The following is a 27,895-nucleotide window of genomic DNA, read 5'->3' on the forward strand; positions in this document are numbered from 1 at the left end:
GGACATCTGCAGCTAGGCTGACTGGATTTCTGAAGGGTTAGTGGCTGCAGCTTGACTTCTCTTTCGGAATGGTTTTTATTCCTCAGGAACTCCACAGCCGCAGCAGCCCGGAGTTCAATTCACGTAGGGTAAGGAAGAGGAGTTTGAGGTCTGTTCAGTGTAATCGTGTGCCTGTCTACTCGGGACTGGAGCTGTTCTGATGAGCGAACAGCTACTAGGACAACAAACAGCCTCTAAATAGTCAGGAACGATCCGAGCAGCCAGAGCTGACTTCCACGCAGTGCTTCCACCAGAGGGACAACACGAGGCTCACGCACCACACGTGGCTGAGGAAGGGGAGAGCGTGGCCTCCTGAAAACCAGCCCACCGCAGCATGCAGGGACGAGCTAGCGTGTAGCATCTGCAATAGAAATGTGTGATTCTACTTCCCACAGTTCCTAATTGCAGATTACTTAGAGGTATTAGTGTTTCATAAGTGTAAAGGGCAATTAGAGCTGGTGCTTCGCACATCCCTTTATTGGGTTGAACTAGAAACATTAAGTGACAAAAGCAACAATTTTTCCTCGTGCATACTTTCCACCATTTACTGCTAAATTAAGGTAAGTGAGCAACAGCATGGGCAGTGAATTAGGAGGCTATTTCTGTAGGAAGGTATCTTAGTATGAAAACAAATAAACTTACTGTTCAACACAAATGCTTTTTCTTCCATTTTAACTCCTCACCTTTCTGCATCCTGGATTCTGATCTGGCACGTACCCTCTCAGAATTCTTCAGCCAGCACCAACTGTCTCTGGTTGGTACATTCCTGTGTGTGGGACTCGATGTTTAGTTAGAATGGCTTTTATTGTTCTAACAAAAAAAATTAATCTCCAGAACTAAACAGGGGAAAGACACAAAGAAGTTTCTTTCCAATGCAAAACTCTCTCTCCTGTAGATGAAATCCTAACCAACCTCTCTCTTAAGTGCATGAACAAGGCTTGCTCAATTCACCTATATTTCAAAGAGCAGTATCGCTCCCATTAAGTTATTGGATATAAGGTTGTTTTCATGACTTCTGACACAGCATCTTGCAAGGTGGGTTCCTCCACAAAGAATACTCTCCAGTGCTCTCTTGAAACCATTTATCTGCATTACCTGCTGCCTCTGCTCACAGTCCTGCCCTCCATTCCTCCATTCCTTGTGTGACCTGAGCCCTGACGTGTCAAGGACTGAACAGGGCAGAAGTTACTGGGCCAATGAACGTCATTATGCAGAGGCTGGAGGCTCCCCTGGGAATTGGTGTTCTAGAAAGCATGGACTGATAGGCTGGGTGGTGAATATTACTCTGATACAGCCTCAGACTTCCCTGTTCTCTGTACTGAGAGAACAGATAAAATTCTGGGCTAGATCAGGGCAAAATTGAAAGAGAAAGAAAGTACCAACAATTTCCAAATTTCCACTCCTTGACCTTTTCCTTCTCAGCATCTCACCACAACCCCTCTTTTCTGTCATGGCTGGGAATGAGGTCTGTTTTGTGGGGCACCCCCCTCCGGTACAGGCTGGCTGCCCTTGCTACTCTTGACCAGAGCCCAGGCAGTCCGAAAGGTTCCTGGTATCGTTCCCAGATCCAGGCAGCAGCAGCCTCCCAGGACCAAAGGAGGTATCTAAAGCTTTCACTTCCATCCTGAGCATAACAAAGGAGCACTCCTAGGGTCCTTTCCAGCCTGGGGCAGGTCGCGAACTCAGCATTGCCTAAAGCCTGGGTAAGAAGCTGCCAAGGATAATCAGTCAGGGTGAGTGCTGCCCAGCCAAACACATGCCTTTGTTGTGCGCTTCACAGAACAGTCTGGTCTTAATTGTTGTGCATATTCTAGTTTTTAGACTGCGAATTTTCTAGGGTAAAATTTCTTGCTTATCTACTTCCATACAGCATGCAGCAAATCAGGGCTCCGATGCTAGAAATGATTTAGAAACAGCTCTCACGCACACTAAAATCCAGTTACTTCCTTTATCAGCGTGATCCATCCAGCTCTCAGCCTCCTGTTTCTACTTTTCCCCCCAAATCATATAGCAATTCACCTTCCAATTCTTGTTGTGTCTGTCTTTCAAATATTAAAAACTACATTGAACTGGGCAGAAAGGAACTACCATGGATGGACCAGCACATCCTAAGAGAAACATATTTCACTGTCGTGGCTACTACAGGAACAGGAGAAAGAAAATCCATATTGTGTTATCACAAGGTCTGCAAGTTCCAGACTGGGCCCTGCATTTGGAACTGACTCAACAACAGAAGAGAGAGAAAAAAAATCACCTATTTGTTGTGCAGTTATTTGTCTGTTGGACTCCACTAGTGAAGTATCTGCTTCTGCATTCACCACTTCCAGCTCACGTGGGGGAAGAAACCATGAGGCAGAGACAGACGCAGTGCTGGTACTCTACCGGTACCTTAAGGGAGGCTGTAGCAAGGTGGGGGTTGGTCTATTCTCCCATGTGCCTGGTGACAGGACGAGGGGGAATGGGCTAAAGTTGCACCAGGGGAGGTTTAGGTTGGATATTAGGAAGAACTTCTTTACCAAAAGGGTTGTGAGGCATTGGGATGGGCTGCCCTGGGAAGTGGTGGAGTCACCATCCCTGGAGGTCTTTAAAAGACGTTTAAATGTAGAGCTTAGGGATATGGTTTAGTGGAGGACTGGTCAGTGGTAGGTCAGAGGTTGGACTGGGTGATCTCGGAGGTCTCTTCCAACCCGGATCATTCTGTGATTCTGTGTGCGGGACCGAGTCAGCGCCCTGCAGAACAGCCACCAGCTGGGCAGCACCCATTACAAGCCACTTTTGGGCCACCCCACAACTCCTGCCCCAACTTCTTTCCCCAGAAGCGAGCTGGGCCTTTATTCACATTTCATTTTTTGTGGTACATTTCTGTGGTACAGCTTTTGTCAGGGGCACTGACGGAATTCCACGAAGCGCAGCCCCCCGCTCCCGGGGCTCCCCTCCCGCTCCCTCACAGGAGGGAGGAGATCGCCCCCCTCCCCCTCCCCCCCCCTTATCCTCCACTATCCCACAATGCTCCGGGGCCCCTCCCGCGGGCCCAGCGCCTCGCGGTCTCCTTCCTTTCATTCAAATGAGCTCCCCTCGGGCGGCGGCGCGGGGCACGCCGGGACTTGTAGTCCTCCACCCCCCTCCTTAGCACGCTCCGCTGCGGCCGGCCGGACTCGCTATCCCGGCGTGCCGCGGGGCGGGGCCGGGGCGGGGCGGGGAGCGCGGGCGAGAGAAGCTGAGGGGGGTTCGCGCCGCGCACGGGGCCGCCGCCGCCGCCGCCATAGTGGGAGCCGCGGGGTGAGTGCGGGGGGCGGCGGCGGTGGGGCCGGGCCGGGGCTGAGGGGGCGCTCCCGGGACCGGGACCGGTGGTTGGGGCCAGCCCTGACCTTCCCCGTCTTTGAGGCGCGGAGCTCGGAGGGGCGGCGGCCGGGGCCCGGGGCCGGGTGGGAGCTGCCTGAGGCGGGGTGGGGTGTGTGAGGGGATGGGGGGGGTGGGGGGAGGCCGGGGCGTTCCGCCGGTAACGGCCGCGAGCCCTCGGTCCTTCCTCAGCTCCCTGCTCCCGGGGGGGACGCGGCGCTTTCTGGATGCCTGAGACCGCGGTTCTGGGGGACTTTTGGTAGCGACAGACAAAAAGAGAGCATTGCACGGGTCAGTACGGGGAGCTGGAGAAGTGACTGGATGTATCCCCTCATTATCAGTATCATATCTAGTTTCATACACCTCTTGGCTCGCTTTTGTACCACTTAACTGCCTTCCAACCAGACTCCGAACTCTTATTTCGTGTTCCTCCCTAAAACGTTGCAAGCTCTTCGGTAGGTGAGTTGGAATTTATTTGCTTCAACCTCAGGTTTTCGTTCTTTTTTTTTTTAAATTCTAACGACTTCCTGCAGCTCTCTGCTGGGATTTCTTTGGCCGTGTTAACAAGAGGAGTGCAGCAGTTAGTGGAGTAGTTAGTGGTGTATAGGAGGTTTTGTGTCGGCGTTGCAGTGTCTACTAAGTGCTGATAACACTCTTAAGAATGATTTCTTTGTTGTTTTTAAACTCCCAAGTGCTGGAGCATCACAGACAGCTTCAGTATTTGTGTGTGACCCAACTGTGTGCCTACATACCCAGTGTCTGGAAGTAGGAACTGTTGTGGGCTTGTAGGAGAAAAAGGAAGCAAAGAAGAGTAAAAACGTGGGTTTGGAAGCGTGAGGTAGGTAGGTAGGTACCACATGAAAAGTTCTGGGTTTTGTATTTTTTATATTTTTTTCTCCATTATCCTTCTTCCAGGCATATGTTGCAAACCTGGAGTTTAACTAAAAATCGGAGACTCCTCATGTGGAGGTGAGGCTTAACATGCTCACACACAAAAAACTTGCTGATAATAAAGCATGCTGGAGATTTTTTTTGTGTTTCCGTGACTGCTGTCAATCAATAAGAAAGGAAAGTCTTGGCTAAACCTAAAATGGGGTAATATAATGCAAAATTATCTAGGTCCTCTTGCATTTAGCACCACACCAAAGTACATAGAGCTGTGTTTTTAGGGGTGAGCACCTTTGTGCTATCTAATTCAGGGCAGTTACTCACACAACTGGCTACTTGTACAAGCACACAACTGATTGCTTTTGAACGTGCCAAACTTCAGCTGTGAACAGTAAGAAAACTTGCAAGGCTTACATTGCAGTTCTTGATAGAAGATCTATTTAGAATAAAATGAATACTGAGTATTACTTTGCTGCAGAATATTTCTCTACACGAATAAACCTCATGAAATTTCAATTATTTGCTACAGAAAATGGTTTGTGACTGAAACATGGCATCTCGGCTTCCATAACTTAAAAAATAGTTTTCTCTTAACCTGAAACAGCTGTCATAACAGTCATGGATAGATAGAAATATTTGATAGCCTGCTCTTTCTAGGAGACTAAATCTTATGTTGGTCTGCCTATAAGGTAAAGAAAAGTGCGGTTCAGCTGTGTTCCCTCCCCATGCGTCCTCCCTTACCTTAAAGATGGCCAGGCTTGATTGAGTCCCTCCTGGGGAAAAGAGAAGCAACTTCAGCCATGTAAACTTGAATTCAGTTCCTAGATTTCCTCAAGAATACTGTGGAAAAAACTGCCAGATATGGTGTTCAGACTTAACAGTAAAACATTATTTTATACGTAATCAGGTAAGCCAATAATAAATAATTTAAAGTTACCTAGGCTGACACTTGGACTGTTGGGTTGTCAGGTTGCGGATAGGATGAGCATCAAACTGAAGTTTTTTCCGGAGTCTGGCAATGTGTTTTGTTTAGTAATCTTAAGTAGCCCTGCGCTTGCAAACATCTGTAAGCAAAGCAGTATACTTCAGGCTGGCGTAATTCCTGCATTAATTTGTTTTGATGAAGTTGGAGGAGACCAAAAAAAGTAAGATTGAGAAGGGGAGTGTCAATTTTCCACATTTTTCATAAGGAAACTGTCTGTTCCTTGTCACTCTTCTCAGTTCTCCCTTTCCCTTTTTTTTTTTTGCTGTGCTCATACCTAGACTTAATTATTTCTAGACCTGCAAGCTTGTTTAGCATAATGGAATTTCGTGCATGGTGCAGCCCATAGCAATTACAAGGTGAAAGCCTGTGTTCGAGTCAGTTTCTGATTGGCCTGGAGCAGTAATTTCCAGATTTTAACCTCTGTGAATCAATCAGCTGCTGTGGAGGTGATGGCAGAAGGTACTAAGAGAAGTGTTTTTATTTTTTCCTTCAAGCTTGCACCTCGACTGGAAATTTTAAAGGGTTTTCGAGTTAAGAAATATTGACAGCTGCTAAGCTGGAATTTCTCAGAAGGTGATGGAGTGCCTGCAGGGTCAGTGACTGGTAACGGGTGGTGTCCATGTGTCAGCACCCGCACTTCATCACCCAGGCTTGTTCTGCCTGCCCCGAGCTTCCTTTGTGTGGAGAAGAGAAGGAGCTGAGGGGGCTTAGCCCCATCCTTCTGCTGCCCAAAGGATGCGCATCAGGAAAATGGAGCTGGGCTTCTCACCGAGGCGTGTGCTGGAGGGCTGGAGACAAAGGGCAGAAGCTGAAGCAAGGGGATTCTGGTTGGGCCTGGGGGAGGCTTTTTCTGCACCAGGACAGTCAGGCAGCTAAACAGATTTCCCCTGGGGGTTATGTGGTCTCAGTCATCCTTCTTTTTGGAGCAAAGTGGATAAAAAGGCATGGGTGACCTGGACTAGCTGAATCTGCTCTGAGCTGGAGGCTGGAGCTCCTGAAGTCCCTTACAGCCTGAATTATTCAGTGATGCTATGGGAATTTGCTTAGTTTCTTCTGTTGACAGTGTATATCTTTGCTAGAGGCGGGTAATCTGGTATCAAAGGATTCTTGGTGTAGGTATTAGGTGATTTACCTGTTTGAGAGACCATTAATCCTGTGATACTGGTCCTCTTGCGTTCCTAGAAAGCGTGCACAGGAGAAACTCCTGGCTTTGTATCTTTTAGTGGCAATAGAAAAGAGACTGAGGGAGAAATAGCAGGAAGACTATTTCCCTTTTTTCTCCAGCAGCGTAAAGATCCTCACTGTTTCATTCTGAGCGATCAAAACTGGAGGCGTGGTGGTAGGGGCATGTGCGACAGGAACCCACACAACTGCGAGTTCATCCATTGGCCATATTTGCTTCTGTTAATCAGTAGCGAAGGGTGCAGCAGCGGGTGGGCTGGGGGATGTTTGCCACGGCTCCACGAGTGCCTCTGGGCCAACAACACCCGTTAAGGGGAGCATCGGTGCTCTGTCGTGCTGCTCTCCTCATCTTGCAGCAAACATCCTGCCGGCTTGAGGTGCTTGATCTTGAATCTTGTCTTAGAGTTTAACTTCGGTGCAGTGCTGTGCCGTTTATTTACGCTGGGATCACTTAGGGAGGCAGCGTAGTCACACCTGGAAACTGGATGGCAGATGGTGACATTTTCCCTTTCCAGCAGCATGTTAGAGTATGGGTTTGAGGCTGCTCTCTTTAAATCCTCTTTTTTGGTTTTCTGCAGGTCAGGAGGGCTTTCCTGAGCTTACTTGCTTGTGATGGTGGCTCTTTGATTCCTTGCAACTTCCTTGTCCACCTTAGTGTTAATTGCTGAAGGATACTGCTCATTAGTGCTCATAAATCCTAAATACTTGTTACTCTAAATACTAGTTTTCATTGACATCTTCAGAAATTTCGTATAGAAATGCCAGCATGCCAGGCTCGAGTTCAAGAAGAGCTAATTGTGTTAATTGATAGCAGTCAGCTTACATATGGCCTGCTCTGATAATGCAGCGAGCATCACCGCTGCTTGGGACAAGTATTTGGTGTTTCTCCATCCTGCAGAGGTGCGATGACAGCCCGCCTTCTCCAAGTGTTTCTGGTGCTTTGTGCTTCAGGGAAGGAGATCTGATGGTTCGTCTGTCAACAGGTGCCAAAGCAAAGAGGTGGCTTTTCCTCGAGGCACGCCTCCGAGTAGCTCTGGGGATGCCACCTGAGGAGGAGGACAGACTTTGTGCTGTAGTGTGCTGATGGAATCACCTCCGGGTTGCTCCATGGCTTGTTAAGGCAGCAGTGGGAAGAGTTTTCAGCCAGAACTTGGGCCTTTTGCAAGTCCCTCTCCTGTTGAGGTGGCTTTGTGTTTCGGAAGGGCTGGTGTCATGGTGAACTGGGAAGTCCTGCGTGGTGTAGGAATGAATTCCTGATGCTGAATGCAGGAGCTTTGTTGTAGGGTCAGGGATGTGGCAGTGTCTTGTGCTGGCTCTTGGACAAGGACGCTGGGGATGTGCCTGGTGCTGCGTTGGTCAGGAGTGGTAGGGAGCGTGGCAGGGCATGCAGAGGGCAGGAGTTGGTGCTTGTGGGTGTCAGGGTGTGACCTGGCAAAGGAAAACTCAGTGCAGAGCTCACTGAGAAGTCCCTGGTGCAGCAGGGATGGAGTTCTGCAGTGTCGGCACGTACCCATTGAAGGGAAAGCTGCTGGCAGCTGCAACTTCTGTGCGCTGCGTTGGGTTTCAGTTTGAACACTGACTGCTGGCTGGTGTTGGAGGCGGGGATAAATTCTATGATATGAGCAGATTCCATGAAATTTACAGTGAGGTGGACTGGTGGCTTCGCTGCTGAGCTTCTGGAGAGGAGCTGTGAATCAAATGGGCTGTGACTTCCTTAAGTGGGTGCAATGATGTAGGCTTGGCTTGAAGTGACAAAGAGTGGAAAAAAAATAGCTTAAGGAAACTATCTCCTTTTTCCATGGGAATTTAAGGTAGAATATCCAATAATACTCTTATGCAGTGGTAACCTTCAGCAGGTGCCTTTAAAAGGACAGGTGATGCTCCATCTTCGGTACTTTCTGGTTTACTTGAAACCATTCTTTTATCTGGTTTTAATATTAACGGAGTGCTCTTGCCCCCATAATCAGACTTTGAGTGACCTATGGGGAGATCTGGGTGAGCTGTGATGGTATCAGGGCGTGTTTGTTCTTCCTTGCTTGGGAGTGGATGTAGAAAGCCTTCTCTGTGATGCACGTATATTCTATACCTGCTTAAAACAGCCTGGTAAAGGATTGTATCTCACTGAAGGGACTGGGCTTGGTGGCACAGATCATCCCTATCTTGTGTGTTTTCTCTAAACTCCATGTGCTGAACACAAGGAAAAGTGACAAATTGGGAAAGGAAAATAGGCATTTTGGGGGAGAGTTGAGTGTATTAAAGAAAGCCGTGTAACCGTACATGAATGGCACTAGGAAAAAAAAAAGTTACAAAATAGAGGGTTATGGATTTCAGCAGTATTTTCTGAGTTCACTTCTTGCTTCTCTGACAAAATCAACATTGTGACTTGTCAAACTTACGCTAATTTATTTCATGCCATTTTACCTACCAAAACACAAATACCTCCTTTTAAGAAGGAGGTGGCAAAGTTGCCTACTAATTTTACTTTGAGAAACCATAGTACTACTTTCTATATTTAAAGTTCACATCCCTTAATTTCTGCCAGTCTTAACGGCTTTCTCAGTTTCAGGATTGAACAGAAGGCATCTGGTGCTTGCATGAGGCTGTTGTGCCTTCAGGAGCTGGAAATCTCTGGGTCTAAAGGAGACGCAGGGCTAGCGTGCGATTGATCTGAGGTTCATTTGATTGCAGAGCTTTTAAGGTGAACATGTATCATGTGTGGGGAAAAGATTCACTTTGAAAGGGCTAATTTTTTTATTTTAGCTTCAGAATAAGCTGGTGGTTTGCCATTTACTAGTTCATCTTAATGTTAGGTGCATGGCTGTTTAACTAGATTTGCGTTTGAATGTTTAGGAAAGACGTCTGATACTTATCCCAATTCATGGAGAGCTGAAGCAATGCTGGGCCAGAGGAGCTGAATAAAAGTGATTTTCACTTGGGCTGCTTGCTCTACCGCAGCTTCCACCCTGCCACTGAGAGCTACAGACCTGTAGGTACCTTGAGGTCAGGAATGCAATCAGCAGGCTTCAAAACTAAATACCAGTACGCCCGGTTTCCCCAGCAAGTCCTGGGAGTCCTCTCTAACAGCACAGCGTTCAGGGGAGAGGTGCAGCGAGGACTTCAGAAAACTTCTGCAGGAGCTGGGAGGGAGACGGCAGGCTGGCACGCTCGGACGTGATCCAGGCTTTCCTCCTCTCTCCGGTAAGCGTCTGTGGCAGAGACCTGGGGCTGTGCCAGCGACTGCTGCTCCGTGGAGCTCCCAGCTCGTGTCCCTTGCTGGGATGTGGATTAGCACAGGCTACAGGCTGCTCTGCCAGGGTTCATCTCCTGCTTGTAAGACCCGTCGGGGGCTTGGGCATGAGATGGAGGTGAGGAAATGGGAGCAGACGTATATAGAGGTGGTGCTGCTGCTGCTGTCTGTAGCTGAGCTGATCTCTCCAGTTCTGGTTGTGTTCCCCAGGCCTGGTCCCTTGCACACAGTGGGCATGGCTGCATCTCTGGCTCCTGTGGAACAAAGGCAGGGCTGCACACCGGGGTCTCAGCTACAAGCAAGCTGAAATCAATCCCTAAGACTTCACTTAGATGCTGTTTTTTTCTTCTTGTGTGATCTGCGGTGTAGAAGGGATGGTATTAGGGGACGCAGGATGGTAAGCAAAAGATAGAAATCCTAGCCTGTGGCACATTAAGAATTCATCAGGGGGAGGCTGTTGTGCCAGAGCAGGGACAGGGAAATGACAAAGCAGGAACGCCTGAGCCTGTAACGGTCCCCAGCCTCGCCTGCAGTTCTGGATCCTAGGCTTTCCTCTGCAAGGTCTGCCCTGACAAGTGTGTGGTGAGAGTCCAGCACTGTGTGCTTGGGTGATTACTGGTTGTGGGGAGAGCTACAGGGGCAGTGCGAGGAGCTCATGCTGATGTAGTTCCAGTGGGATTATTTGGGGCACTCTTAAAACCTAGCATGCCTGTCCAACTGCAGGACTGAGGGACCTCAGCAGCTCTGTTTGGGAAATCTCCGCTGCAGCTGAGGAGTTGCTGGCAAATCATGCTGGCACTGCTCAGGCACAGCCTGGATCTGTCCTGTGCCGGGGGCTTCTGGTAAATCTGAGGTGTGGGATGAAGGCTGTTGGAAATCAAGGAAGTGACTTTAAGGTTTTCCTTCAATGTAAATCTCTTAATACAGACTGAAGTTTGATTTCTACCTCTGCTGTAGGTGAGGCTGCTGTGTGGCAATCACGGAACGCAATCAGCACAACTTGTTCATTTATAAACTCCTGATCTTTTTTTCCTAGTGCTGTGACTGTGGTGGGTAAAACTCCTTCAGCTTGAGCTTGTATGAGTAAAGTTGAAACAGCCAAAAGCGTAAAACGTGAGAAGAGCTGTCTTGTCTGACTGCAGTTACTGCTTGCTGTGGAGGTACTATGAGTGTGTTTTGCTTCTGTTAGGGATTTGACAAATTTTAAGCAGGTGTGTGAGTAATTAGCCTTAGGAGGAAGCCAGAATAACCATAGTGTCTGTGTCCTAAAACAGAATCTTGTGTCTGAGACGCTTTTGAGACTTGCAGTGCAATACAGACCTGTAGATCCTGGTCAGGTATTGCAAAATGGGACAGAGGCTGGGAAATCTTGATGTTTAGCCAGTATAGCTTTGTTTGTTTAAAGTAAACTCAGATCTTAATGTAATGTGCTGGGTTCTCTTCTAGAGAGGTATCAGGATAGAGAAAACAATGCACGCACTTTTCTGAAACAAATAACCGAATGGTAGAGCTGCACTGATCTTGCATGAGGATTTCTGGACCCGAGTCTGGTCTGCTGCACGTGTTGTATGCTTAATCCTCTAAATTAGCGGGACTCACGTTCACAAATCTGGTACCTTTGTGTTTCTACTACATTGGTTGGGAACTGCAGAGTCTCTTGCCAAGTGAATGCAGGGACACATCCTACATCTGGCTTCGGGAAGAAAAGAGGTGAGGAAAAACAATCAATGCTAACAAAGCCGGGTGGCATCCCTGGGAGGGATGGAATCCTTAAGTAGCTTGCTGCAGTCGAAGAAGAAATCCATTGATCTGGAGAGGTGGCTCTTGGTGGGGCCTGGAGGAGTGGCACACCCAGCATAGCTCAGGCGTGGAGAGCTGGGGACAAACAGGCTGATAGCTTTTAGTTGCAAGGGACGTTCTTTTGGTTTGGGTAGCTCTTGATATTTTACCACCGTGTCTTGAAAGTGCTCCAGGTTCAAAGATAAACGTGGAGTATGCTTCAGCCTCAGTGACAGCCTACAAGAGGAAAGCAGGGCTGAAAGTAAGCTTGTGTTATGCAGATGGCCAGTGGAAGTGGATTAACTCCTATTGTCTGCCGCTGAAAGGAGGCTTCCTTAGGGGACCTGTGGATGGTGGAACAGGAGGGGCTGAATAGGTAAATCAAGTGATGTAAGGCACTCTACAATCTGTCCTTATCAACACTTCAGTTGGTTACAGTAAATGAGCTCAAGTCGGAATAGCAGGAGCCAACTTTTTCAGACGGTGTCACTTTTGAAATATGTGACTATAAGGCGGTAACACTTACTCATCGTGGTTCTTGTTCTCCACTGCTGTATGTGGGTTGTGACCTTTCACTGAAATAGCTCTTGAAATCACCAAACGCTCTAAGTTAAACCATTTAGTAGCCAAGATTTTTATTTCTCAGGGGTCCAGGATACGGAGATGATTGTCCTACATCTTCTAAAGGAAAATTTTGGCCAGCTGCGGTGGTCTGTGCTTGCTGGTGCTTAATACACCAGCCAAGTGTTTTGCTGATTTATGTGATCTTTCTGATGGTTTCTTGTTTTGTTTTACAGTCGCTGGCTTTGAGGATTCAGAATGGGAGACAAGCCTATCTGGGAGCAGATTGGGTCCAGCTTCATACAACATTACTACCAGCTTTTTGATGCAGACAGGACTCAGTTAGGAGCAATATATGTAAGTATCTAGAAAGGGGGGGAGGGCAGGGCAGGGCCCCTCTCTGCCTAGATTTCCCTATTTGGATGTGTGAGAATGCATAGGATGGGATAGTGGGTTTTATCCTGACTCCAGAATATCAGTCAGTGCTATTGCACTTGCTGAACGTGTTTTTCTTTTTTTTTTTTTTTTTTTTTAATTTCTTACACATTTACTTTCTATTTTGAGGTCTGTGCGCCTCATCTATAGGCAGTCAGGCTCGTAAAACCCTGGATTGGCTGGAGATAGAGACTTGCAGTGTGAGAGGCTGGAGGCTACCTTGTGACAATGTTCTGTCACAGCAAATGTGCTAGACTTAGTTTGCCAGTAATTCACAGTCTGGGATTTGCTTGGATCCCTCTTCACTTCAAGTGGGATATGATTTCTGAGGCCTGCCCTGTGTTTAGCAGTACTTGAAGGTGTTTCTTGGATCTCATGCTATAGTAATCCTGGTAACTTGAATTTAAATTTTTAAATAAAGTTTAGAAAGAGCTTAAAGTTTAAATATTTAAACTTCTTCAGTAATTGATTTGTTTTGCCCCTCATATGGGGGCAAAACAGACTTTGTTTCTGAAATTAAAGCCTGTAACTAAAAGGCCTGAGGAACATCAGCTTTTAGCTTTGGAGGAAGACGCCTCCAGAATATGCAAAGTGCTCTGTGTATGGAGTTTGATTGCTGCTGGTGAGGAATGCTGCTGGGTGGCTGAGCTGTTTCAGCAAGACACTCAAGTCTTACAAGCCATCTAGCAGCATGTCCTGTTTTTCTGACCCTTGCTCAATGAATCATACCAAGTTTCACCAATCCCTGGAGGATTGAAGCTGTTGCAGGAGCACCATCTGATGCCCCTCCCTACACCTCAGCAGTCTCCACAAGCACAGGTAGTATTTACTCTTTGGATTCTCAAGTGTTTGCTGTCTGCTATAGACTGCTGCCTTGTTTTGACCAAGAAGCTGTGAACAGAGCCCATAAAGCAGGAAAAACCGGAAGCCACAGTTTAATCCACAGCTCGAAATATGAAGTCAGTAAGCAGTTCCTGTCATGCCACTACCAAAACGCTTTAAATCCTTAAACTGGTAATAAGTGCAGACTAATTAATTCTGGAAACATGGCCATCACATGCAATGAACTGCTTTTTCTACCCTCAGGCTTTTTTACTTTTCATCATTCAGTGTAGGTACCTAAGGACAGCGGACAGTGTTCCGTGGAGTTTGTAATCCATGGAGGATGGGACCCTGTTTTGTGTAGCCAAAAATTGCTGGAGTTAAATGGAGTACCAAGTTTCTGCATTGTTTTGCAGTTATTTCCCTGCAATTGTTTTGCAGGAAATGCTGTAGTGACTTCTTTGCTCTCCTTTGGGCGCATGGCTCCTTACAATGAAATATTTTCCTAACTCTTGATGTTGTTTTCTTGTCTGTAGGGGTTTTGGGGTAGGAGATGCTTTTTGTTCTTGAAACAGTTACTCTCAGATTATTGATAAAGCAAATGGCCTCGGAGGTGACCGATAGCAGAGAGATTAATTAGGTACGATGTGAAGTTTTAGAGCTCGTTTCCCTCACCAACTTCATCGGTCTTCTGCTGCTCTTTGAAACACCAGAAGGGTCTTGCACCACGGTGTGCTTATCTGCTATTTGCTGAAGTGGATTCAGTAAGGCAGGTTCTGGGGTTCCTCTTCCTTTATGGCTTTCTGTATTTAAAGCTTAGAATTGGAATGCTTGAGAGAGTAGCCTCGTTCCCTGGTACCAACACCTTGCTTCTCAGGTGATGGAAGTCAAGGGTCGTACAAGATGCAAGTGATGTCAGCCAGATGCTCTTGTGAAGTGACTGGTTTATGCAATCTAGATTTAAGTCCATTTTCCTCCAAAAGGGACATGTCTGGACTTAGGAGAAAGCTGTGCTCAAGGGATCTTCGCCAGCCTGCATTCAGTTGCGTCTGTGACCCCGAGATGCTTCATGTTCTTGCTCCCAGTCCCAGCTTTATTCTTTTGGCTCTTGCTGCACTGTATTGCTCCTGATGATGCAGTGAAGGCCAGAAGCTTTTTCAGAATGGGTGTGACTGTGTTGTGCAGGCTCAGCATACTTGCTTGAAGGAAGTGGCTTTTTGGTGCAGTGTGGATCAAATACAAGGGTTGGAGAATCTACCACAGCATACAAATGGGGTTCTTTAGAGCCTGCCATTTTCTGCTGAGACATGCAGAGGTTCAGTGAGATCTGAAGACTGGATAGAGAAGAGACAAGAATTGTGTTTGAGGTGTTTAAACTCGAAAGATGTGGAAGGAACAAGCTACCTGTGACAGACTGAAAAAGAACTTGGGCTATCATGAAGAGGGTGAAGGTGCTGTTCGGAATTGGCAGCTGACAGACTTGAAATGTTTTCCCCCAAGTTTAAAACTTAATTTGGTTTGCCAGGGTTTAAAACTGGATCTGAGAAGGCAGTGAGCTATGTTAGTGTGAGGTTAGGATACTGTGATTCTGTTTTAAAGGAGGTATCCTGAAAAGAATACAAAGTTTCCTGCCTGTTGCTGTTGCATCCAACATAGCATGCTCTGTACATCCTGCCTCATCCAGTGGAAGAGCAGGTAGACTGAAGCATCTCAATCTTTGCATGCCACACAGGGCAGTCTGTTAGAAAACCTTTACAGGCACATTCTACTTCTCAGGGTGTGAGCAGGATATGCAAATTGGTGCCTTAGTTGGAAGAGCTTGATGGTACAACTCCTTGTTGTACTTCTTATATTTTTGTCTGTGCTTGACTTGCGTCCATACCTTTCGATTTTCTTCTGAAAGCTCACTTTGATGCAAAGGCAGGGAGTTTTTTGCTGGAAGAATCATGATAATGAAACTTAAAGTTCTTAATTTCTAATAGATTATTCTAAACTTTCAGTTGCTCTTTGTGGTTTCTTTCCATCTCTGAGGTAGCTTCTGAGTAGCTAGATTCTAAGGATACATGCCAAGTAAGCAAAGACTGTTATCAGGATTGCTTAAAAGTTACCGTAGGCAAGCTGATGAATTTTTTTTTCTTTTCCTCACAGATTGATGCATCATGCCTTACGTGGGAAGGACAGCAGTTCCAGGGCAAAGCAGCCATCGTTGAAAAACTCTCTGTAAGTCTGGAATCCTCTACTGAATGTCTGGGGAGATGGTCCTGAAGACTGTAAATCAGTCACCACTGAAATTTTGATTTAGACTTCGGCAGTTAAATCAAATTTTAATTTGTGCTTCCAGCTTATATCTCCAAAAACATTTCTTGTGGTTTAATTCTCTGCAGTGGGGTGTTCCATTGGTGCTCTAACGGTAGGATGTTAGTTGACTCGTTTAGTTCACAAGGTTATTTTGTGATTGCAATTGCATTTGACATTATTAATTAAAAAAAATAGTTCATAAGCTGATCTCTTGATCTGGAGGAATGAAAGGTGTTTTTGTTACATTTTAAGCATGTTCAGGAAGTAGTACAGCAGACACGTTTGGATCTGCCTGTGGTGAAGGCTAAACACGTTACTGCAGGGAGTTTTTTTGTTTTCGAATACATAAACTTCAAATAAGTTTTGTAGTGAAGAATCTAGGTTCAATGAAGCATTTCTCAGCTCTTCAGATGCGATAGCTCTGGTTCAGCACTTCGAAGCCACTTGTTGCCCTTCAAGTCAGAGGAAACTTCTTCATGTACTGAGACTGAAATTTTCCCTCCATGTTTTAGTTAAACTTCTCCAAGCTTTGTCTTTTTGAGAAAATTCATCCCTCTGGTAAAAAAAATTGGTGTACTTACAAGCTGTAGTGAGAGCTGAAAGTTTCTCTCGCAACATCTGTGGAGCGTATGCTCTGTAGCTCCTCTGACATTCTGCTCAGAGTGTGGTACATTGGACAGAACATGGCATAGTTTCAGGCCAACTCTTCTGCACTTTGAGAAGGAAGTCTGTTACCTGGGCACTTGTCTCCTTGCACTTGTGTTGTGGAATCTGGGCTTTCATCCATGGTATCCTTAACTGTGAAGGCTGAAATTTGTCCCTGGATCTGTGATTCAGATGCCTGCATTGCCTTTAAGAATACCACACACCTCAAGAACAGTTTGCACCTTTTGTACTTCTGCAGTCTTGTTTTCAAGCATCAAGAGGCAGCATTTTCCTTTACAGCAAGATCTCTGCTGTGTAACAGCAATGCTGTCGCAGCTTTTCAGTCTGCTCTGCCAGATGTTGCTCGTACAGTTGGGTGAGGTTGCAGAGACACTGCTTTGCCAGCACTAGTGCACCTGTAGCCTTTTTACAGCTTACAGAGTGGGAGCTGACACTCATTCTTTCTGTCTTAATGTGTGCTGGGGTGAGGAGTTATTTAAACTAGAGTGCCTGTTCTCCTTGGGGGGGACAGCCTGTTCTGGCTTGAGTGTTTGATAAACCTTTAGTTCTAGGAGCTTCGTGGACCAGGGAAGAAGCTGGGAAAGGTAGCTCGAATGATGGAACGTTTCCAGACCTGCTTCAGTGCTCTTCACATCTCTTGGAGGCAGAATCCTGCTACAATTTGGGCATCCCGCATTAACCAAACTTATACAGAATCTCTGCCAATCAATCAGGTGGTCTTGGATTTACCTTACTGGATGATGTAGGCTTTTGTCTCAGGATGGGCAGCTCAGAAAGCAGCGTGGTGTCTGCAGGATACTGTAGGAAGTAGTCTCAGCACTGCCAGGTCCATCAGAGAAAGCCAAGGATGGCTGCTCTAGAGGAGATAGCAGGAGGCATGAGAAGCAAGCTTAGTCTGCTAAAATGTTGAGCGGTCTTTGCCAGAAGTGAGTTTAAGCTACCCCCAAAAAAATGTGTTCTTGCAAATCTTAGCTGACTTAAAAGGAAGGTTCCACAGTTCTGGTAGTGAAAGTCCAGACAAATCCTCAAAGGACACTAAAAGCTTTGCTTGTTCTGGCTTTTCACTTGTCGGCCACATTTATGGTACTCTGCATGTAAAGAAATACTTCCTTTCAGTACAGATGGGTATCCATAGGCAACCATCCATCTGAGGTAGTTTTCCTTAATCTCAATCAGTGATCTTCCCTATCAGCTTACCCTACAGTGGGATTTCCACCCCTGTGTATCAGGAGGAATAGCTTGTTTGACTGGCCAGCCGTTGGGGCCCTGTTCTCAAAATGGGACAGCCAGGGATTTGAAACAGGCAGCATCTTCCCTGGCCTCCTCTTTGGTTTCATACCTCTCTTTTGGGGGGCTCCTGAGCTCGAAGCCTTTTCCTTCCTTCATCTTCTCTTCGCAGTCTCACCTCTCAGTCATCTTGTAATGCTGGAAGCTGGGTTCTGGGTACAACTGCGTTCATTCCCACTCACCCCTCTGCATTTTCAAGAGACTTCTTGCAGGACTTGCTCAGCAGGTAGCTGTTGTGAAGAGGTGAGACTAGGTGTTGTAGTACTGTCGCTTGTCAAAGGGTGTGCAACATCCTAGCCTGTGCTTGTGCAGGCTGGGTATGCACATTGCACGTTCAAGTTCAAGATGGTGACCCTGGAAAATACTGTGCTGGAAGCTACAAACCAGTTGGCTTATTCTTTTTGGTTCATGGTAAGTTGGGAATTACTGTCCCAGCCAAGAAGAAACACTGCAGGCTTTATTCAAGAGTATTCTTGAATCCTGCCTCTCTGTGTTTAGAGGGCTGCTCTGTACACTTACTTTGTTTCCCTGGGTCCTGATCCTTCCACAGTTTTGTGCTCTCTGTTAGCCAAGGTTTTAGCTTCCTGGTATTCTTCATTAAGCCTAATCATACTTGTAGGGCCAAGTCTGTTCTCCGCATCCTTGATAGTAGCATTTCTTCAACTCCTGTTCCTATGTCTAGGCCTTCTGTGAAGTAAAAGCTTTGACATGTTCTGCATTACCCTCTAGTGGAAAGTGCGTGCGTGGGTCTGTGTTAGCCTGTTTCCAGGAAAATGGAGCAAAGTCCAAGTGCATCCTGCAGGTCTAAGTGACTGCATCATGTGCAGTGCATTGACTGGGTAACAGGCACGTGACCTCTCAGAGCTCCATCTGCCAGAATGGCACTCCTAAAGCATCCAGCACCATTCTATCAGAAGTTGGATGAGCTTATGTTCGTGTGACAGTACTCTGAGATCCCCTCGATATCCAGTATTTCCTACTTGGAGTCATCAGTGGTTGGAATGCGAATGTGGTCTGAGATGAAAAAGAAGGATCACTCCACACTGTCTGGTGTTTTCCAAGGTGTATACCTTGCACTCTTAACTCCAGACATGTTTATGTAGCTGCTACATGAACATGAAGAGCTTTTTTCCACAAATGTGTGCTTTTGCTCCAATGCTTTTGTTCCCTCCTGCTTGGCACATGGCAAAGATGTTGCCAGTTACTGTTTTGGTTCCCCTCAGATGCTATCTATTATCAAGGAAAGAGTCAAATGGAAAAGTGGATGTGAGAAACTCAAATCTCAACCACTGGTTCTTGGTCAAATGCCACTCCTTTCTATTTATAGCCACTGTAAGGAAGAAACAAACTGGGAGTTGTTAGATCATGCACTCTTTCAACACTGTTCTGAGCAGAGAAGCTTTCTGCCTTCATCATATGGACTTCCTGCTTGTAGATGAACTGGAACTCCTAACGCTGTGTAACTAGACTAAGAAAAGGCATTACTTAATGTATATGGCAACATATTTCATGTATTTTGGTGCTTTAAAAATACTGAACTGTTGTGATCCAACCCAGCTTTGTATTGAGTTGCAACAACTCTCCATGTGGTACTACTGAAATAGTCTTAATACTTCATAATGTTGCATTTGTTTTGCAAGTTAAATAATGCAATGACTTCATTCTTTATTTTTCTCTTTTTATTATAGAGCCTCCCTTTCCAAAAAATACAACACAGCATCACAGCACAAGACCACCAACCTACACCTGACAGCTGTATACTCAGTATGGTAGTTGGACAGCTTAAGGTAAACTCTTTCTATTAAAGGGTAACAATTGCGTATGTCTTAAATTTTTGCAGGATACTAAATTGTCTAATTTCTGAAAAGAAACTTGGGTGGGGAAGGAATTCTGGTAAGCTTGCACTGGGATGTCATTCTTCTGTTCAAGGTCGTTTAGTAACTGCTTGTCTCTTCAGATAAGTAGCACTAGGTAAAATCACCTGTAATTTGGCAGTCATTTGCTCATGTCCAGCAAACTAACTTGTTTTTTACTATGCACACAAGTATAGAGGCTCTAGCAAAGTCCATTTTTTCCTTACTCTGATGAAGTAAGATTTTAGTGTCCTCAGATAAATTTCAAGTGTCCAAGTGTTCTTGGACAACAGAAGCACACCTAGTTTAATGTTCTCTTTGATGTAACACATACTAAATCACAGCTCGATTAATGTGTTTTGTTAGCTGACAACCCTTCAGTAAGACCCTGCTTCTCATTTTTTACCTTAATTATCTTAACACACAAGAATACAGTCCTGGTGTTAATGTAGTCTAATACGCTGGTTTTTATTCAAAACCAGTTCAACAACGGGAATGTTGCCTCTGAGCTCAAACACTTCTTGCTGAAGGAGCTGCGTCTTGTGAAGAAGTAGGAATATTTTACATTGCTTACATTGCTGCTTAAGTTATGAAACTGAACTACAGAAAGTTACTCAGTCTCCTGCTTTTCTGAGGAAATGTTACACCTTAATACACCAGGGCTATAGACCTGTAAGTTAATGAGGCGGCTTAATGAAAGAAGTCCTGGAATCTGTATACAAACAACCAAAAAAACCCTCCTGTATGTAAAGTGACTTGTAGGCAGAACTTGCACACAGTGGGCAGTGTTTATTCAAAAAGCATGAAATTGCCATAGGTATATTTTTCAGAGTTAGTTTTGTCGCGGTTTGGTCTGGCCATACTGTCAAGTCAGGGCTCCAAAGTCATCCAACCTTTAGAGTTACTTTAGACCAAGTTTCTCCTAAAATAGCTATTTAGGCTTCCTTTCTTATGTTAACTCTCAGTGTCACTTCTGGTATCAAAGCGTTCAGGCTTCCTCCAAATGTACAATTAACTCAGTAAGCGCAAAGAGGACCGAAATTTTGAACCTGCTTGCTTAGCTGTTCCCCTTCATTTTGTTGGGGGGCATCCACTTCTAGGCCTAACATAGCTTTGGCTCTCATTAAAGTTGCTCCTGCTTCCAAGCTGCAAGTTGTATTCCAGCCTTCTTGTTGCTCGCTCCTGCTTGCACACACGTACTCCAGAGAGGAATGACAGCCTCATGTGGCCACAAAGCACTGAATTGCAGGGCAGGTGTGAGGTCAGACATGCTGATCTCATCTGTCTGACTCCTGGGTGTGCACAAAACTCGGTGATGCAACCAAGATTTCTTTTGAGTCCATGTCTTGGGCCAGTGACAGCTGCATTTGGTTATGCACAGTCATGTTTTTAAGGTCATTGCATAATCACTGAGCAAGTTATAGCTTGCAGCAGTGATTTTGAGGTGAACGCTAGGCAATCAGTGCAATTTCTTAAAAGTTTGGGTTTTATTATCCTTTAGTTATAGTCTTTAGGATGGTAGATGCAGTCAGAGCTTTTCATAAATAGCAATTATTGGAGTAGTGTTTCTTACTGTGCTGGCTTTATACTCTGAATAACTTCAGCTTGGTGAGCCATACCTGAATAGTTCAGGGATTGTATGATAGTGCATCTAGTTACTTGGAAAGAACATTCTGGATTGATTATATGCTTATTGTCACTACCAAATCCAGCTTGTTTGTGATTTTTATATTCGGAGAGGCATCTCTTTTTCTCCATTCTTCATCTTAGCTTTAAAAAGTGTAGTACAGTGCTTGGAAATGCTGCTCCTCACTGAGGAAGTGTCCAGAAAATCCAAATCTTTGAAGTTTTTGCTTCTGCCTTGTTTGCTACTCATCATTACAAATAGACAAATTAAATATTCAGCAAGTATGTGTATAGTAACCACTTCTGCCAGTACATGAACCTAGCTGTCATAGTGAATGCTTTTTCTTGTGCTTGTACGTATGCTAGCGATCATTTTGGCACATCTTAGTGCTGTCATAGGTGTGATAAAAGTGACAGAACAACAGGGTTTGGTAAGTAACTCACTGGAGTTGGTAAGTAACTCAACCCATCTCTAGATTGGGTCGAACAGGACATGCTATAGCACAGAAACACAGAGCTGCATACTTAGCTTTATTTAAAGGTAACCTTCTTAATGGTGTGTCTGTTCTTCACAGCTCTAATTCTGTTTTTTAAAGGAAAAGTAGAAAAATTTGCCCAAGGAAGAGGACTTTCAGGAACAGCCCTATCAGGGCTTGAAGGGATGAGCCCTGCTTACTATGAATACTTATCCTAGTCACATGACTGAGTCAAATTCTTGAAAGCTCAGTACAATTAATGTATATGCTTTGGAATTCTTTATTTGTGAAACCTGCCTTGTATTCCGTAGTGAAGGAGCTTGCATAATGTTTTTTAGTAAGTAATACAGGAAAGTAACCAGGCCAAAGTACCTGTAACATGCTGTTTCTAAAAAGTCATTCTTGGCATGATGCTTATGTTTTCAGAGGCCTCAACTGATTAAATTGCTCATCCAAAAAGTTCAGAGGGAAACTCATTCTGAATTGAGCTGTATGCATCTTTGGCAGTTTTTTCTTAAGTCATTGTATTTTGATCTTGTTTGGCTTTAGTGGGAGCGACAGGACAGAATACTTGAAGTAAAACCTTTTATTCCCCTTCATATAGTGTGGGGTGAGCTGTTGTCACAAAAAATTGTCCCAAAACCTCAGCTTTTCTAACTAGAAAAGAAAGGTTCTCAAGAAATAACAGGACCAAGGACTACTATTGTCAAACGTTTTTCCTTACCACAGCATTATGCCTAAGAAGACCTGCATTTTTTTTAATCCTTTGGCCTTCCCTTTTGGAGAGTGATATAACTACTCAATTGACATCATAACTGCCCCGTGACAAAGCCAGGATGTGTATCTGCCTCTGTGCTTTTCCAGTCTACAGTACTGTGAGCTATACCTATATAACCTGTAAAAATGCAACATACCTTTTGGAACAGATGTCAGTTCCCTCAAGATAGGTAGTAATGTTGTTAATCCTTATGTGGAGGGATAATAAATGTACCTCTGCTTATTCTAATTCTGTTCTCATCTATTTTTATTGCTGTTCATTGTCTGGCTGTGTGCATCCTTACTTAACTAGGAAGAGTAAGCATCAGTTTAAGCCTTCAGGAGTGAGTGTCACGTGGTGTGATGCCAGTTCACCAAAGTTCATCCAGAATATTACCCAGTGTCTTCAGTCTGCTTCACCTGGTAACTTATTTCTCCTCCTGTCATGCTCAGGCAGATGATGACCAGGTTCTAGGCTTCCACCAAACCTTTTTGTTGAAAAACTTGCAAGGTGCCTGGGTGTGCACCAACGAAGTCTTCAGGCTAGCCCTCCACAACGTTTAACCTCTGCCTTACCTCTGTTCCCTGCAGTCCTCGCTGTCCCGGTTGAGTAAGGAGCTTTCTTCTCGCTCTTCTGCTGTCAATTAAGTTCGTGGTGGCTGAGAAGCATGGCTGTGGTTTGCACATTCTCAGAGCAATGTGGAAAATCTGCAGCTCTACCTAAGTGTGAATTTCGAAGTGTTTGCCGAATTAATTATGACAACTAATTGTTATGTGGTGTTTCTTGGTCTTAAAATGGAAAGGAAATTTGCAACCCAAACGACTGGATGGTTTTGTAATGCATGGTGGATACTTACAGGCTTTAAAGCAATGCTTTTAAATGAGGCTTAACATCTGAAAGAACCTGTTACCTTTAGTCACTAGCTTCTCCTTTGAGCTAAAAATAGCTGCAAGTACCCACTTCATCATACCCACTCGGTGATTTCGGTGGGGTGATGGTGAAAGGAAAGTAAAATCCTCTCTTTCCAGATGAGGAGAAAAGTGTTTTTTTTTTTTTTTTTCTACTACTGCTCAATGGTGTTTTTTTTTTTGTTTTTTTTTTTTTTCCAGCTAAACTTGGGTTACAAGGTAGAGTAATACTCTGACTAATGGCTCTGTAAGTTGAGGACTTTCTACACTTGTGGGCCCCAAGGCCAGCAGGGCTGTAGGAAAACTGGGAGAGGCCAGAAAGCTGCCAAGATTAGCAGTATTTGACAGCTTGGTGAGCCTGGAGAGGAGGTGGCTAAGGACAATACACCTGCAATGCACATGGAAAGTAGTTCAGTATTTCCACTACTGACTGGTAGTTGAGTGTCTCCAACAACCTGAAGGCAAACTCTTGGTGGTGCCAGACAGTGTAAGAAGGGACAGTGGCAGCAAACCACAGCTTGGGACGTTCAGATTGGACACAAGGGAGAACTTTTTCTCTTCAGAACAGTGAAACCCTGCGAAGTGTTGCCTGGACACATTGTGAAGTTCTTGGAGGCTTGGACGGCTGCTAGACAAAACCATAGCTGATGCAGTGCTGCTGGCAGTCCTGCTCTACGTGGGAGGCTGGATGGGATGCCAGAGGAGTCCTATCTGATTCTATGATTTTTGTTTTTAATTCTGAGTTGTCATGAAAAAATTGAAACTACATGAAGGAAAACTTTGTATGGAAAATAAAGCCTCTGTGTTTAAAGCCTGTGCTCACATCTGGAATGTAAATTCTGAGTTGGACACCACTGAATTTGGAGTGAAAAGTAAGGGTAAAGTTTCAGTGAGGCTGTTCGAACTGTGATGAAGATCCCAAATGGGCATGGATTATTCTGTCTCTTCTAGAGCATCTCAAGTATCTTGACTGTGGGTCTTTGCTTATATGTTACTAGTCTACTCCCAAAATTCTGAATACATATAAATTTAATTTGCATTTTAGCCTAGGGTTTTCTTGTTTTAGAGAACATTGCTCCTCTATTCTGTGACTTCATTGTGGGAGGTGGCCATATGCAGAACAGCAAGGGTTTGGGGAAGAACTTTTTAAATCTTTTTTTCATATGTCCAGTCTTGAATTACATAAGGAAGGATGAAATTCCTGTCAAACCAAAGCACTAGCAGGTGGGGTGCAGCTGCACTTAACACAGGCTGAGGAAACCTACTCTAAAAGCAGTGTCAGTGATCTGTTTTTGCAGAGGTACATTTTTAGTGTACGCTCATGTCTGTAACAAGCAAATACACATTTGGTGAAAACTACTTGGGCAACCTCAAGTAGATAGATGTTTTGGTGACCTAAGAGAAAGAGACCAGAGGGCAACTGGGAGCATGCTAAATGCTTATTAATAGTTGTAATTAAAAGTGGTTCAAGCTGGTAGGATTCTTTAGTGGTTTAAACGAAGCCATTGGAAAGGAGCTGAAATGAACATGAACTCATTCTGGCGTAGTCAAAAGGGATAGCATTAAAAAAGTGCTTTACAAAGGCCGATTTCAAACTTTAATGCACAGCTTTCTGATGCTACTCAGTTCTCTTAAAGATTCCTTTGTGTCCAGTATAAACTATCAAGTAGTAGTGAGACCTTACTAGGATTTAAGTGGTGTTTGATACCTAGGAAAAGCTAGAAACGACACAAACCCACAGGTTTCTGTGCACAGACCACCTCTTCAGGACAGTTAGGCAAGCATCTTTCTGGGCAGATCTAATGGCGATGGCAATTCCCCTGAAATAATTGGTGTGACTGCTGTCTTACATGCTATTGAACTAGATAGATGGCTGGCCTAATCCAACACAACTGCTGTATTCACATTGTGCTGATTACTATGGAGCTTCTGCCTAATGCAAAAGAAAGCAAATATCAGCATGACAAAAGGCTGCCCAGTTCATCCTGCCGTTGAACAGTGACTTTATTAGCACTTGCCTGATTTGAGGATTTTTCTTTCGTTAATTTGTTTACCGAATACTTGAACTTCCTGATACTTCTGGCTGTAGTTGGTGCTTTCTTATTCTTTGGCTGCAGGAAAGTAGTTTCCTCATTCACTTTGTCCTTCGTGGTTTTATAGTATTCTGATATCTTTCCCATTCTCCCACCCAATCACAGTTTTTGCAAGCTGGGGAGTCACACTTAATTTACTGTTTTCAATAAGAAACTTGTAGCTGGATAATTATTTTTTTTACCATTTCTGGCCTTTCTTTATTCTACCACTTTTTTTTACATAAGTAATGCATGCAGGATTTGGTATGTGGGTGCTCTGTGCGTTTATGTGGTTGCATAATTATGGGCTTTGGTCTCTTTTCCTAATAACTGCTAACACTGTTTGCCTTGATAGCTGTTGAGCTCTGAGCTGATGTTTCCAAAAAAAAATAATTTCTTGTAATGATTTCAGTATCACTTTTCCTGAGAAGCAATAGCTAGTCTAGCACCTTTTTTGGTTTTCCTCCATGGGTCAGCGTATACTGGCACTATTCCATATACTACTTTTTGTTTTTGCTGTGAAATAAATTTGAATGCTCCTTTTACACTCCAGTCATGCACTCAATCTTACCAGTACTCTGGCAGACTTCCTGCTTCGTGATGCAATTGTTGTTCTTAGCAAGTTGTTCCTCAAATTTGACTTGTTCCACAGCTAGTTTATCACTTGTATGAATCTTACATTTTTAAAAGATGTTGTTTATAGCAGTCTGCTTTGTTCTTCAGTCTTTTTGCATTTGCTTTTCTTGATGGACAGCAGAGCATTGAGAGTAAACGTTCAGCATTTTGACAGTTTATTTCATGTGTTGCTTTTCAATACTTTATGCTTTTCCCATTTTTCTTAATTTGCAGTAGTTGCACTGAAAGAATAAAGCTTAAAATCCTCCAAAAATGCTAAATTGAATACATTATAGTCAGTGTCAGAGGATTGCTTGTAGCTGGGTCCTCTGAGCTGTTCAGATTAAGTCCTATTGTGATTTCCAACTGTTGTTAAGGCTTTAATTCCTGCATCATATCTCTGGGAAGGCTGGTAAACATCAGATGGGAGAACTAGACTCCCTATAATACTATTCTCTCATTTTGTAGTCCCTAATCCCTGTAAGTGTAGTGCCCTATATTATAGTGCACTGCAACTCACCTCGCTGAAGTGGTGAAGGAAAAAGCTGAGGCACTGCTGGGAAGATTTCACTGTGCTCATTAACACCTCACTGCAGCCATAGCTATTTGCTCTGAGCTGTTTCTGGCAGTGGGTATAGGAAGCATGATGTTGCTGGCCAGCTTAACCAGCTCAGAGAAACTTCTCAAAAGCCACAATCGTTACAAAGATCATTCAGGCAATATTGTTGCTATTGACTTCCAGAGGAAATCCCTCCTGTGATCAATCCAAACTACAGCAATTCCAAATTAATTTGAAAATGCATAGTCTTGCACTTGGTTCCTGGGCAAGGTCCAAAGAAAACTTGTGGCTCAACGCAGTGAGGCAGGCATGCCTTTATTGGTGTTGTGAAGTTGCTGGAATGAGAAGTCTGTAATTACTGCAGAAAACCCTAACAACCTATTGCAGGATTTCTGTGTCATTGGGCTCTAGGTGTTTGCAAGCAACTTGGAACAGAACCTCTGGTTGTTAGTAGCTCTCCAGGTACTAGGTATCTTACAGCATGTGATGTCACTGTTAACATTAGCTTTTAAGTTGTTTTATCACTCTTAAAATACATTTCTCAAGAAAGAGCTTTTTAAACTTTTTTTCTTCTCTTTCCACAGGCTGATGAAGATCCTATCATGGGATTCCACCAGATATTTCTATTAAAGAACATCAATGATGCCTGGGTTTGCACCAATGACATGTTCAGGCTAGCATTGCACAACTTTGGCTGAGCTGGCGACCCCGAGGCACCCGTGCTTTTTTTTTTTTTTTTTTTCCTCCTCTTCTCTTACTGATATTATTCACACTCACGGAACATTCCAAATATCATACACAAACCTGCAGCACTGCAGAGCGCGAGCAAGCAAGACCTGTGACCTGCCCTTCTGCTGAGTTTACATTGTCACTAGATGAGTTCCTTGTGCATGATGTTTGGAAGTTAGACTTAGCTGCATTTGACAAGAGAAATTTGTGTTGTACCAGCATGCCTCGGAAAGAATTTATAATGCAAAAGGTTGTTGTTTATGTACTGACAAGATGCTCTATAACCCAAAGAAATGAAAGAACAGCAGCCTGTACAGCCCAGTTATTGATTTGTTCAGATGTTTCAATGCTACGTTACACAATAAAACCATGAGATTTTCTTAGCAGTTTAAATTGATTTAATGAGTTGGATATCAAGTATGTGAAGCTGCTCCTTGGTTTGGATGCCCCTTTTCTGCCTCCTGGGGAAATGTTTATGAGCCTAAAGCTCTCAAATTGAGAGCACTTCGATAGTTCTGCCTGTAAAGGTGATTCAGGTATTCCCTTGGTCATACAACTTCTTTCTTCCCTCCTTCTCAGCACCTCTTCCTAGCTCAGGTTTTAACATTAACAGGTTACATCTCACATCTCATCTGTTTTATTTTACCACTGCACAAGCCTAAAATAATTCACAAAGCTGACAACTGTGGTAGCCTGTGGTTAATCTTCATTTCTCACATTAACCCTCAAAGCTAAAGAAGCCTGTGTTTTACTCAAAAACAGACATGCATCA

The 27,895-nt window shown here is 44.5% G+C and overlaps 1 protein-coding gene across 4 annotated transcripts; it reads left to right on the forward strand.

The window, feature by feature from the left end:
* The first annotated feature begins 3,224 nt into the window (after positions 1 to 3,224).
* On the forward strand, positions 3,225 to 27,509 carry NUTF2 (nuclear transport factor 2). 4 transcript variants are annotated; one of them, XM_084294499.1, is made up of 6 exons: positions 3,225 to 3,318; positions 12,257 to 12,377; positions 15,426 to 15,497; positions 19,217 to 19,315; positions 22,693 to 22,849; positions 26,979 to 27,509. In XM_084294499.1, exons 2-5 carry the CDS (start codon positions 12,279 to 12,281, stop codon positions 22,801 to 22,803), a joined length of 381 nt encoding a protein of 126 aa, XP_084150625.1. In that variant the 5' UTR covers positions 3,225 to 3,318; positions 12,257 to 12,278; the 3' UTR covers positions 22,804 to 22,849; positions 26,979 to 27,509. The 4 variants fall into 4 exon arrangements, with proteins under 4 accessions (XP_084150625.1, XP_084150626.1, XP_084150623.1 ...); XM_084294500.1 differs by having other exon boundaries at positions 22,693 to 22,844; XM_084294497.1 differs by lacking the exon at positions 22,693 to 22,849.
* Positions 27,510 to 27,895: the final 386 nt, after the last annotated feature.

Source organism: Netta rufina (genome assembly GCF_964035555.1).
Source record: "Netta rufina genome assembly, chromosome: 13".
NCBI classification, from domain to species: Eukaryota; Metazoa; Chordata; class Aves; order Anseriformes; family Anatidae; genus Netta; species Netta rufina.

Excerpts from the sequence above, each read along its gene's own strand:
- NUTF2 (XM_084294497.1), top strand. The coding sequence starts at position 12,279 with ATGGGAGACAAGCCTATCTGGGAGCAGATTGGGTCCAGCTTCATACAA. Across the intron at positions 12,378-15,425 it reads CTCAGTTAGGAGCAATATAT|ATTGATGCATCATGCCTTAC; the intron begins GTAAGTATCTAG and ends TTTTCCTCACAG. Across the intron at positions 19,316-26,978 it reads TGGTAGTTGGACAGCTTAAG|GCTGATGAAGATCCTATCAT; the intron begins GTAAACTCTTTC and ends CTCTTTCCACAG.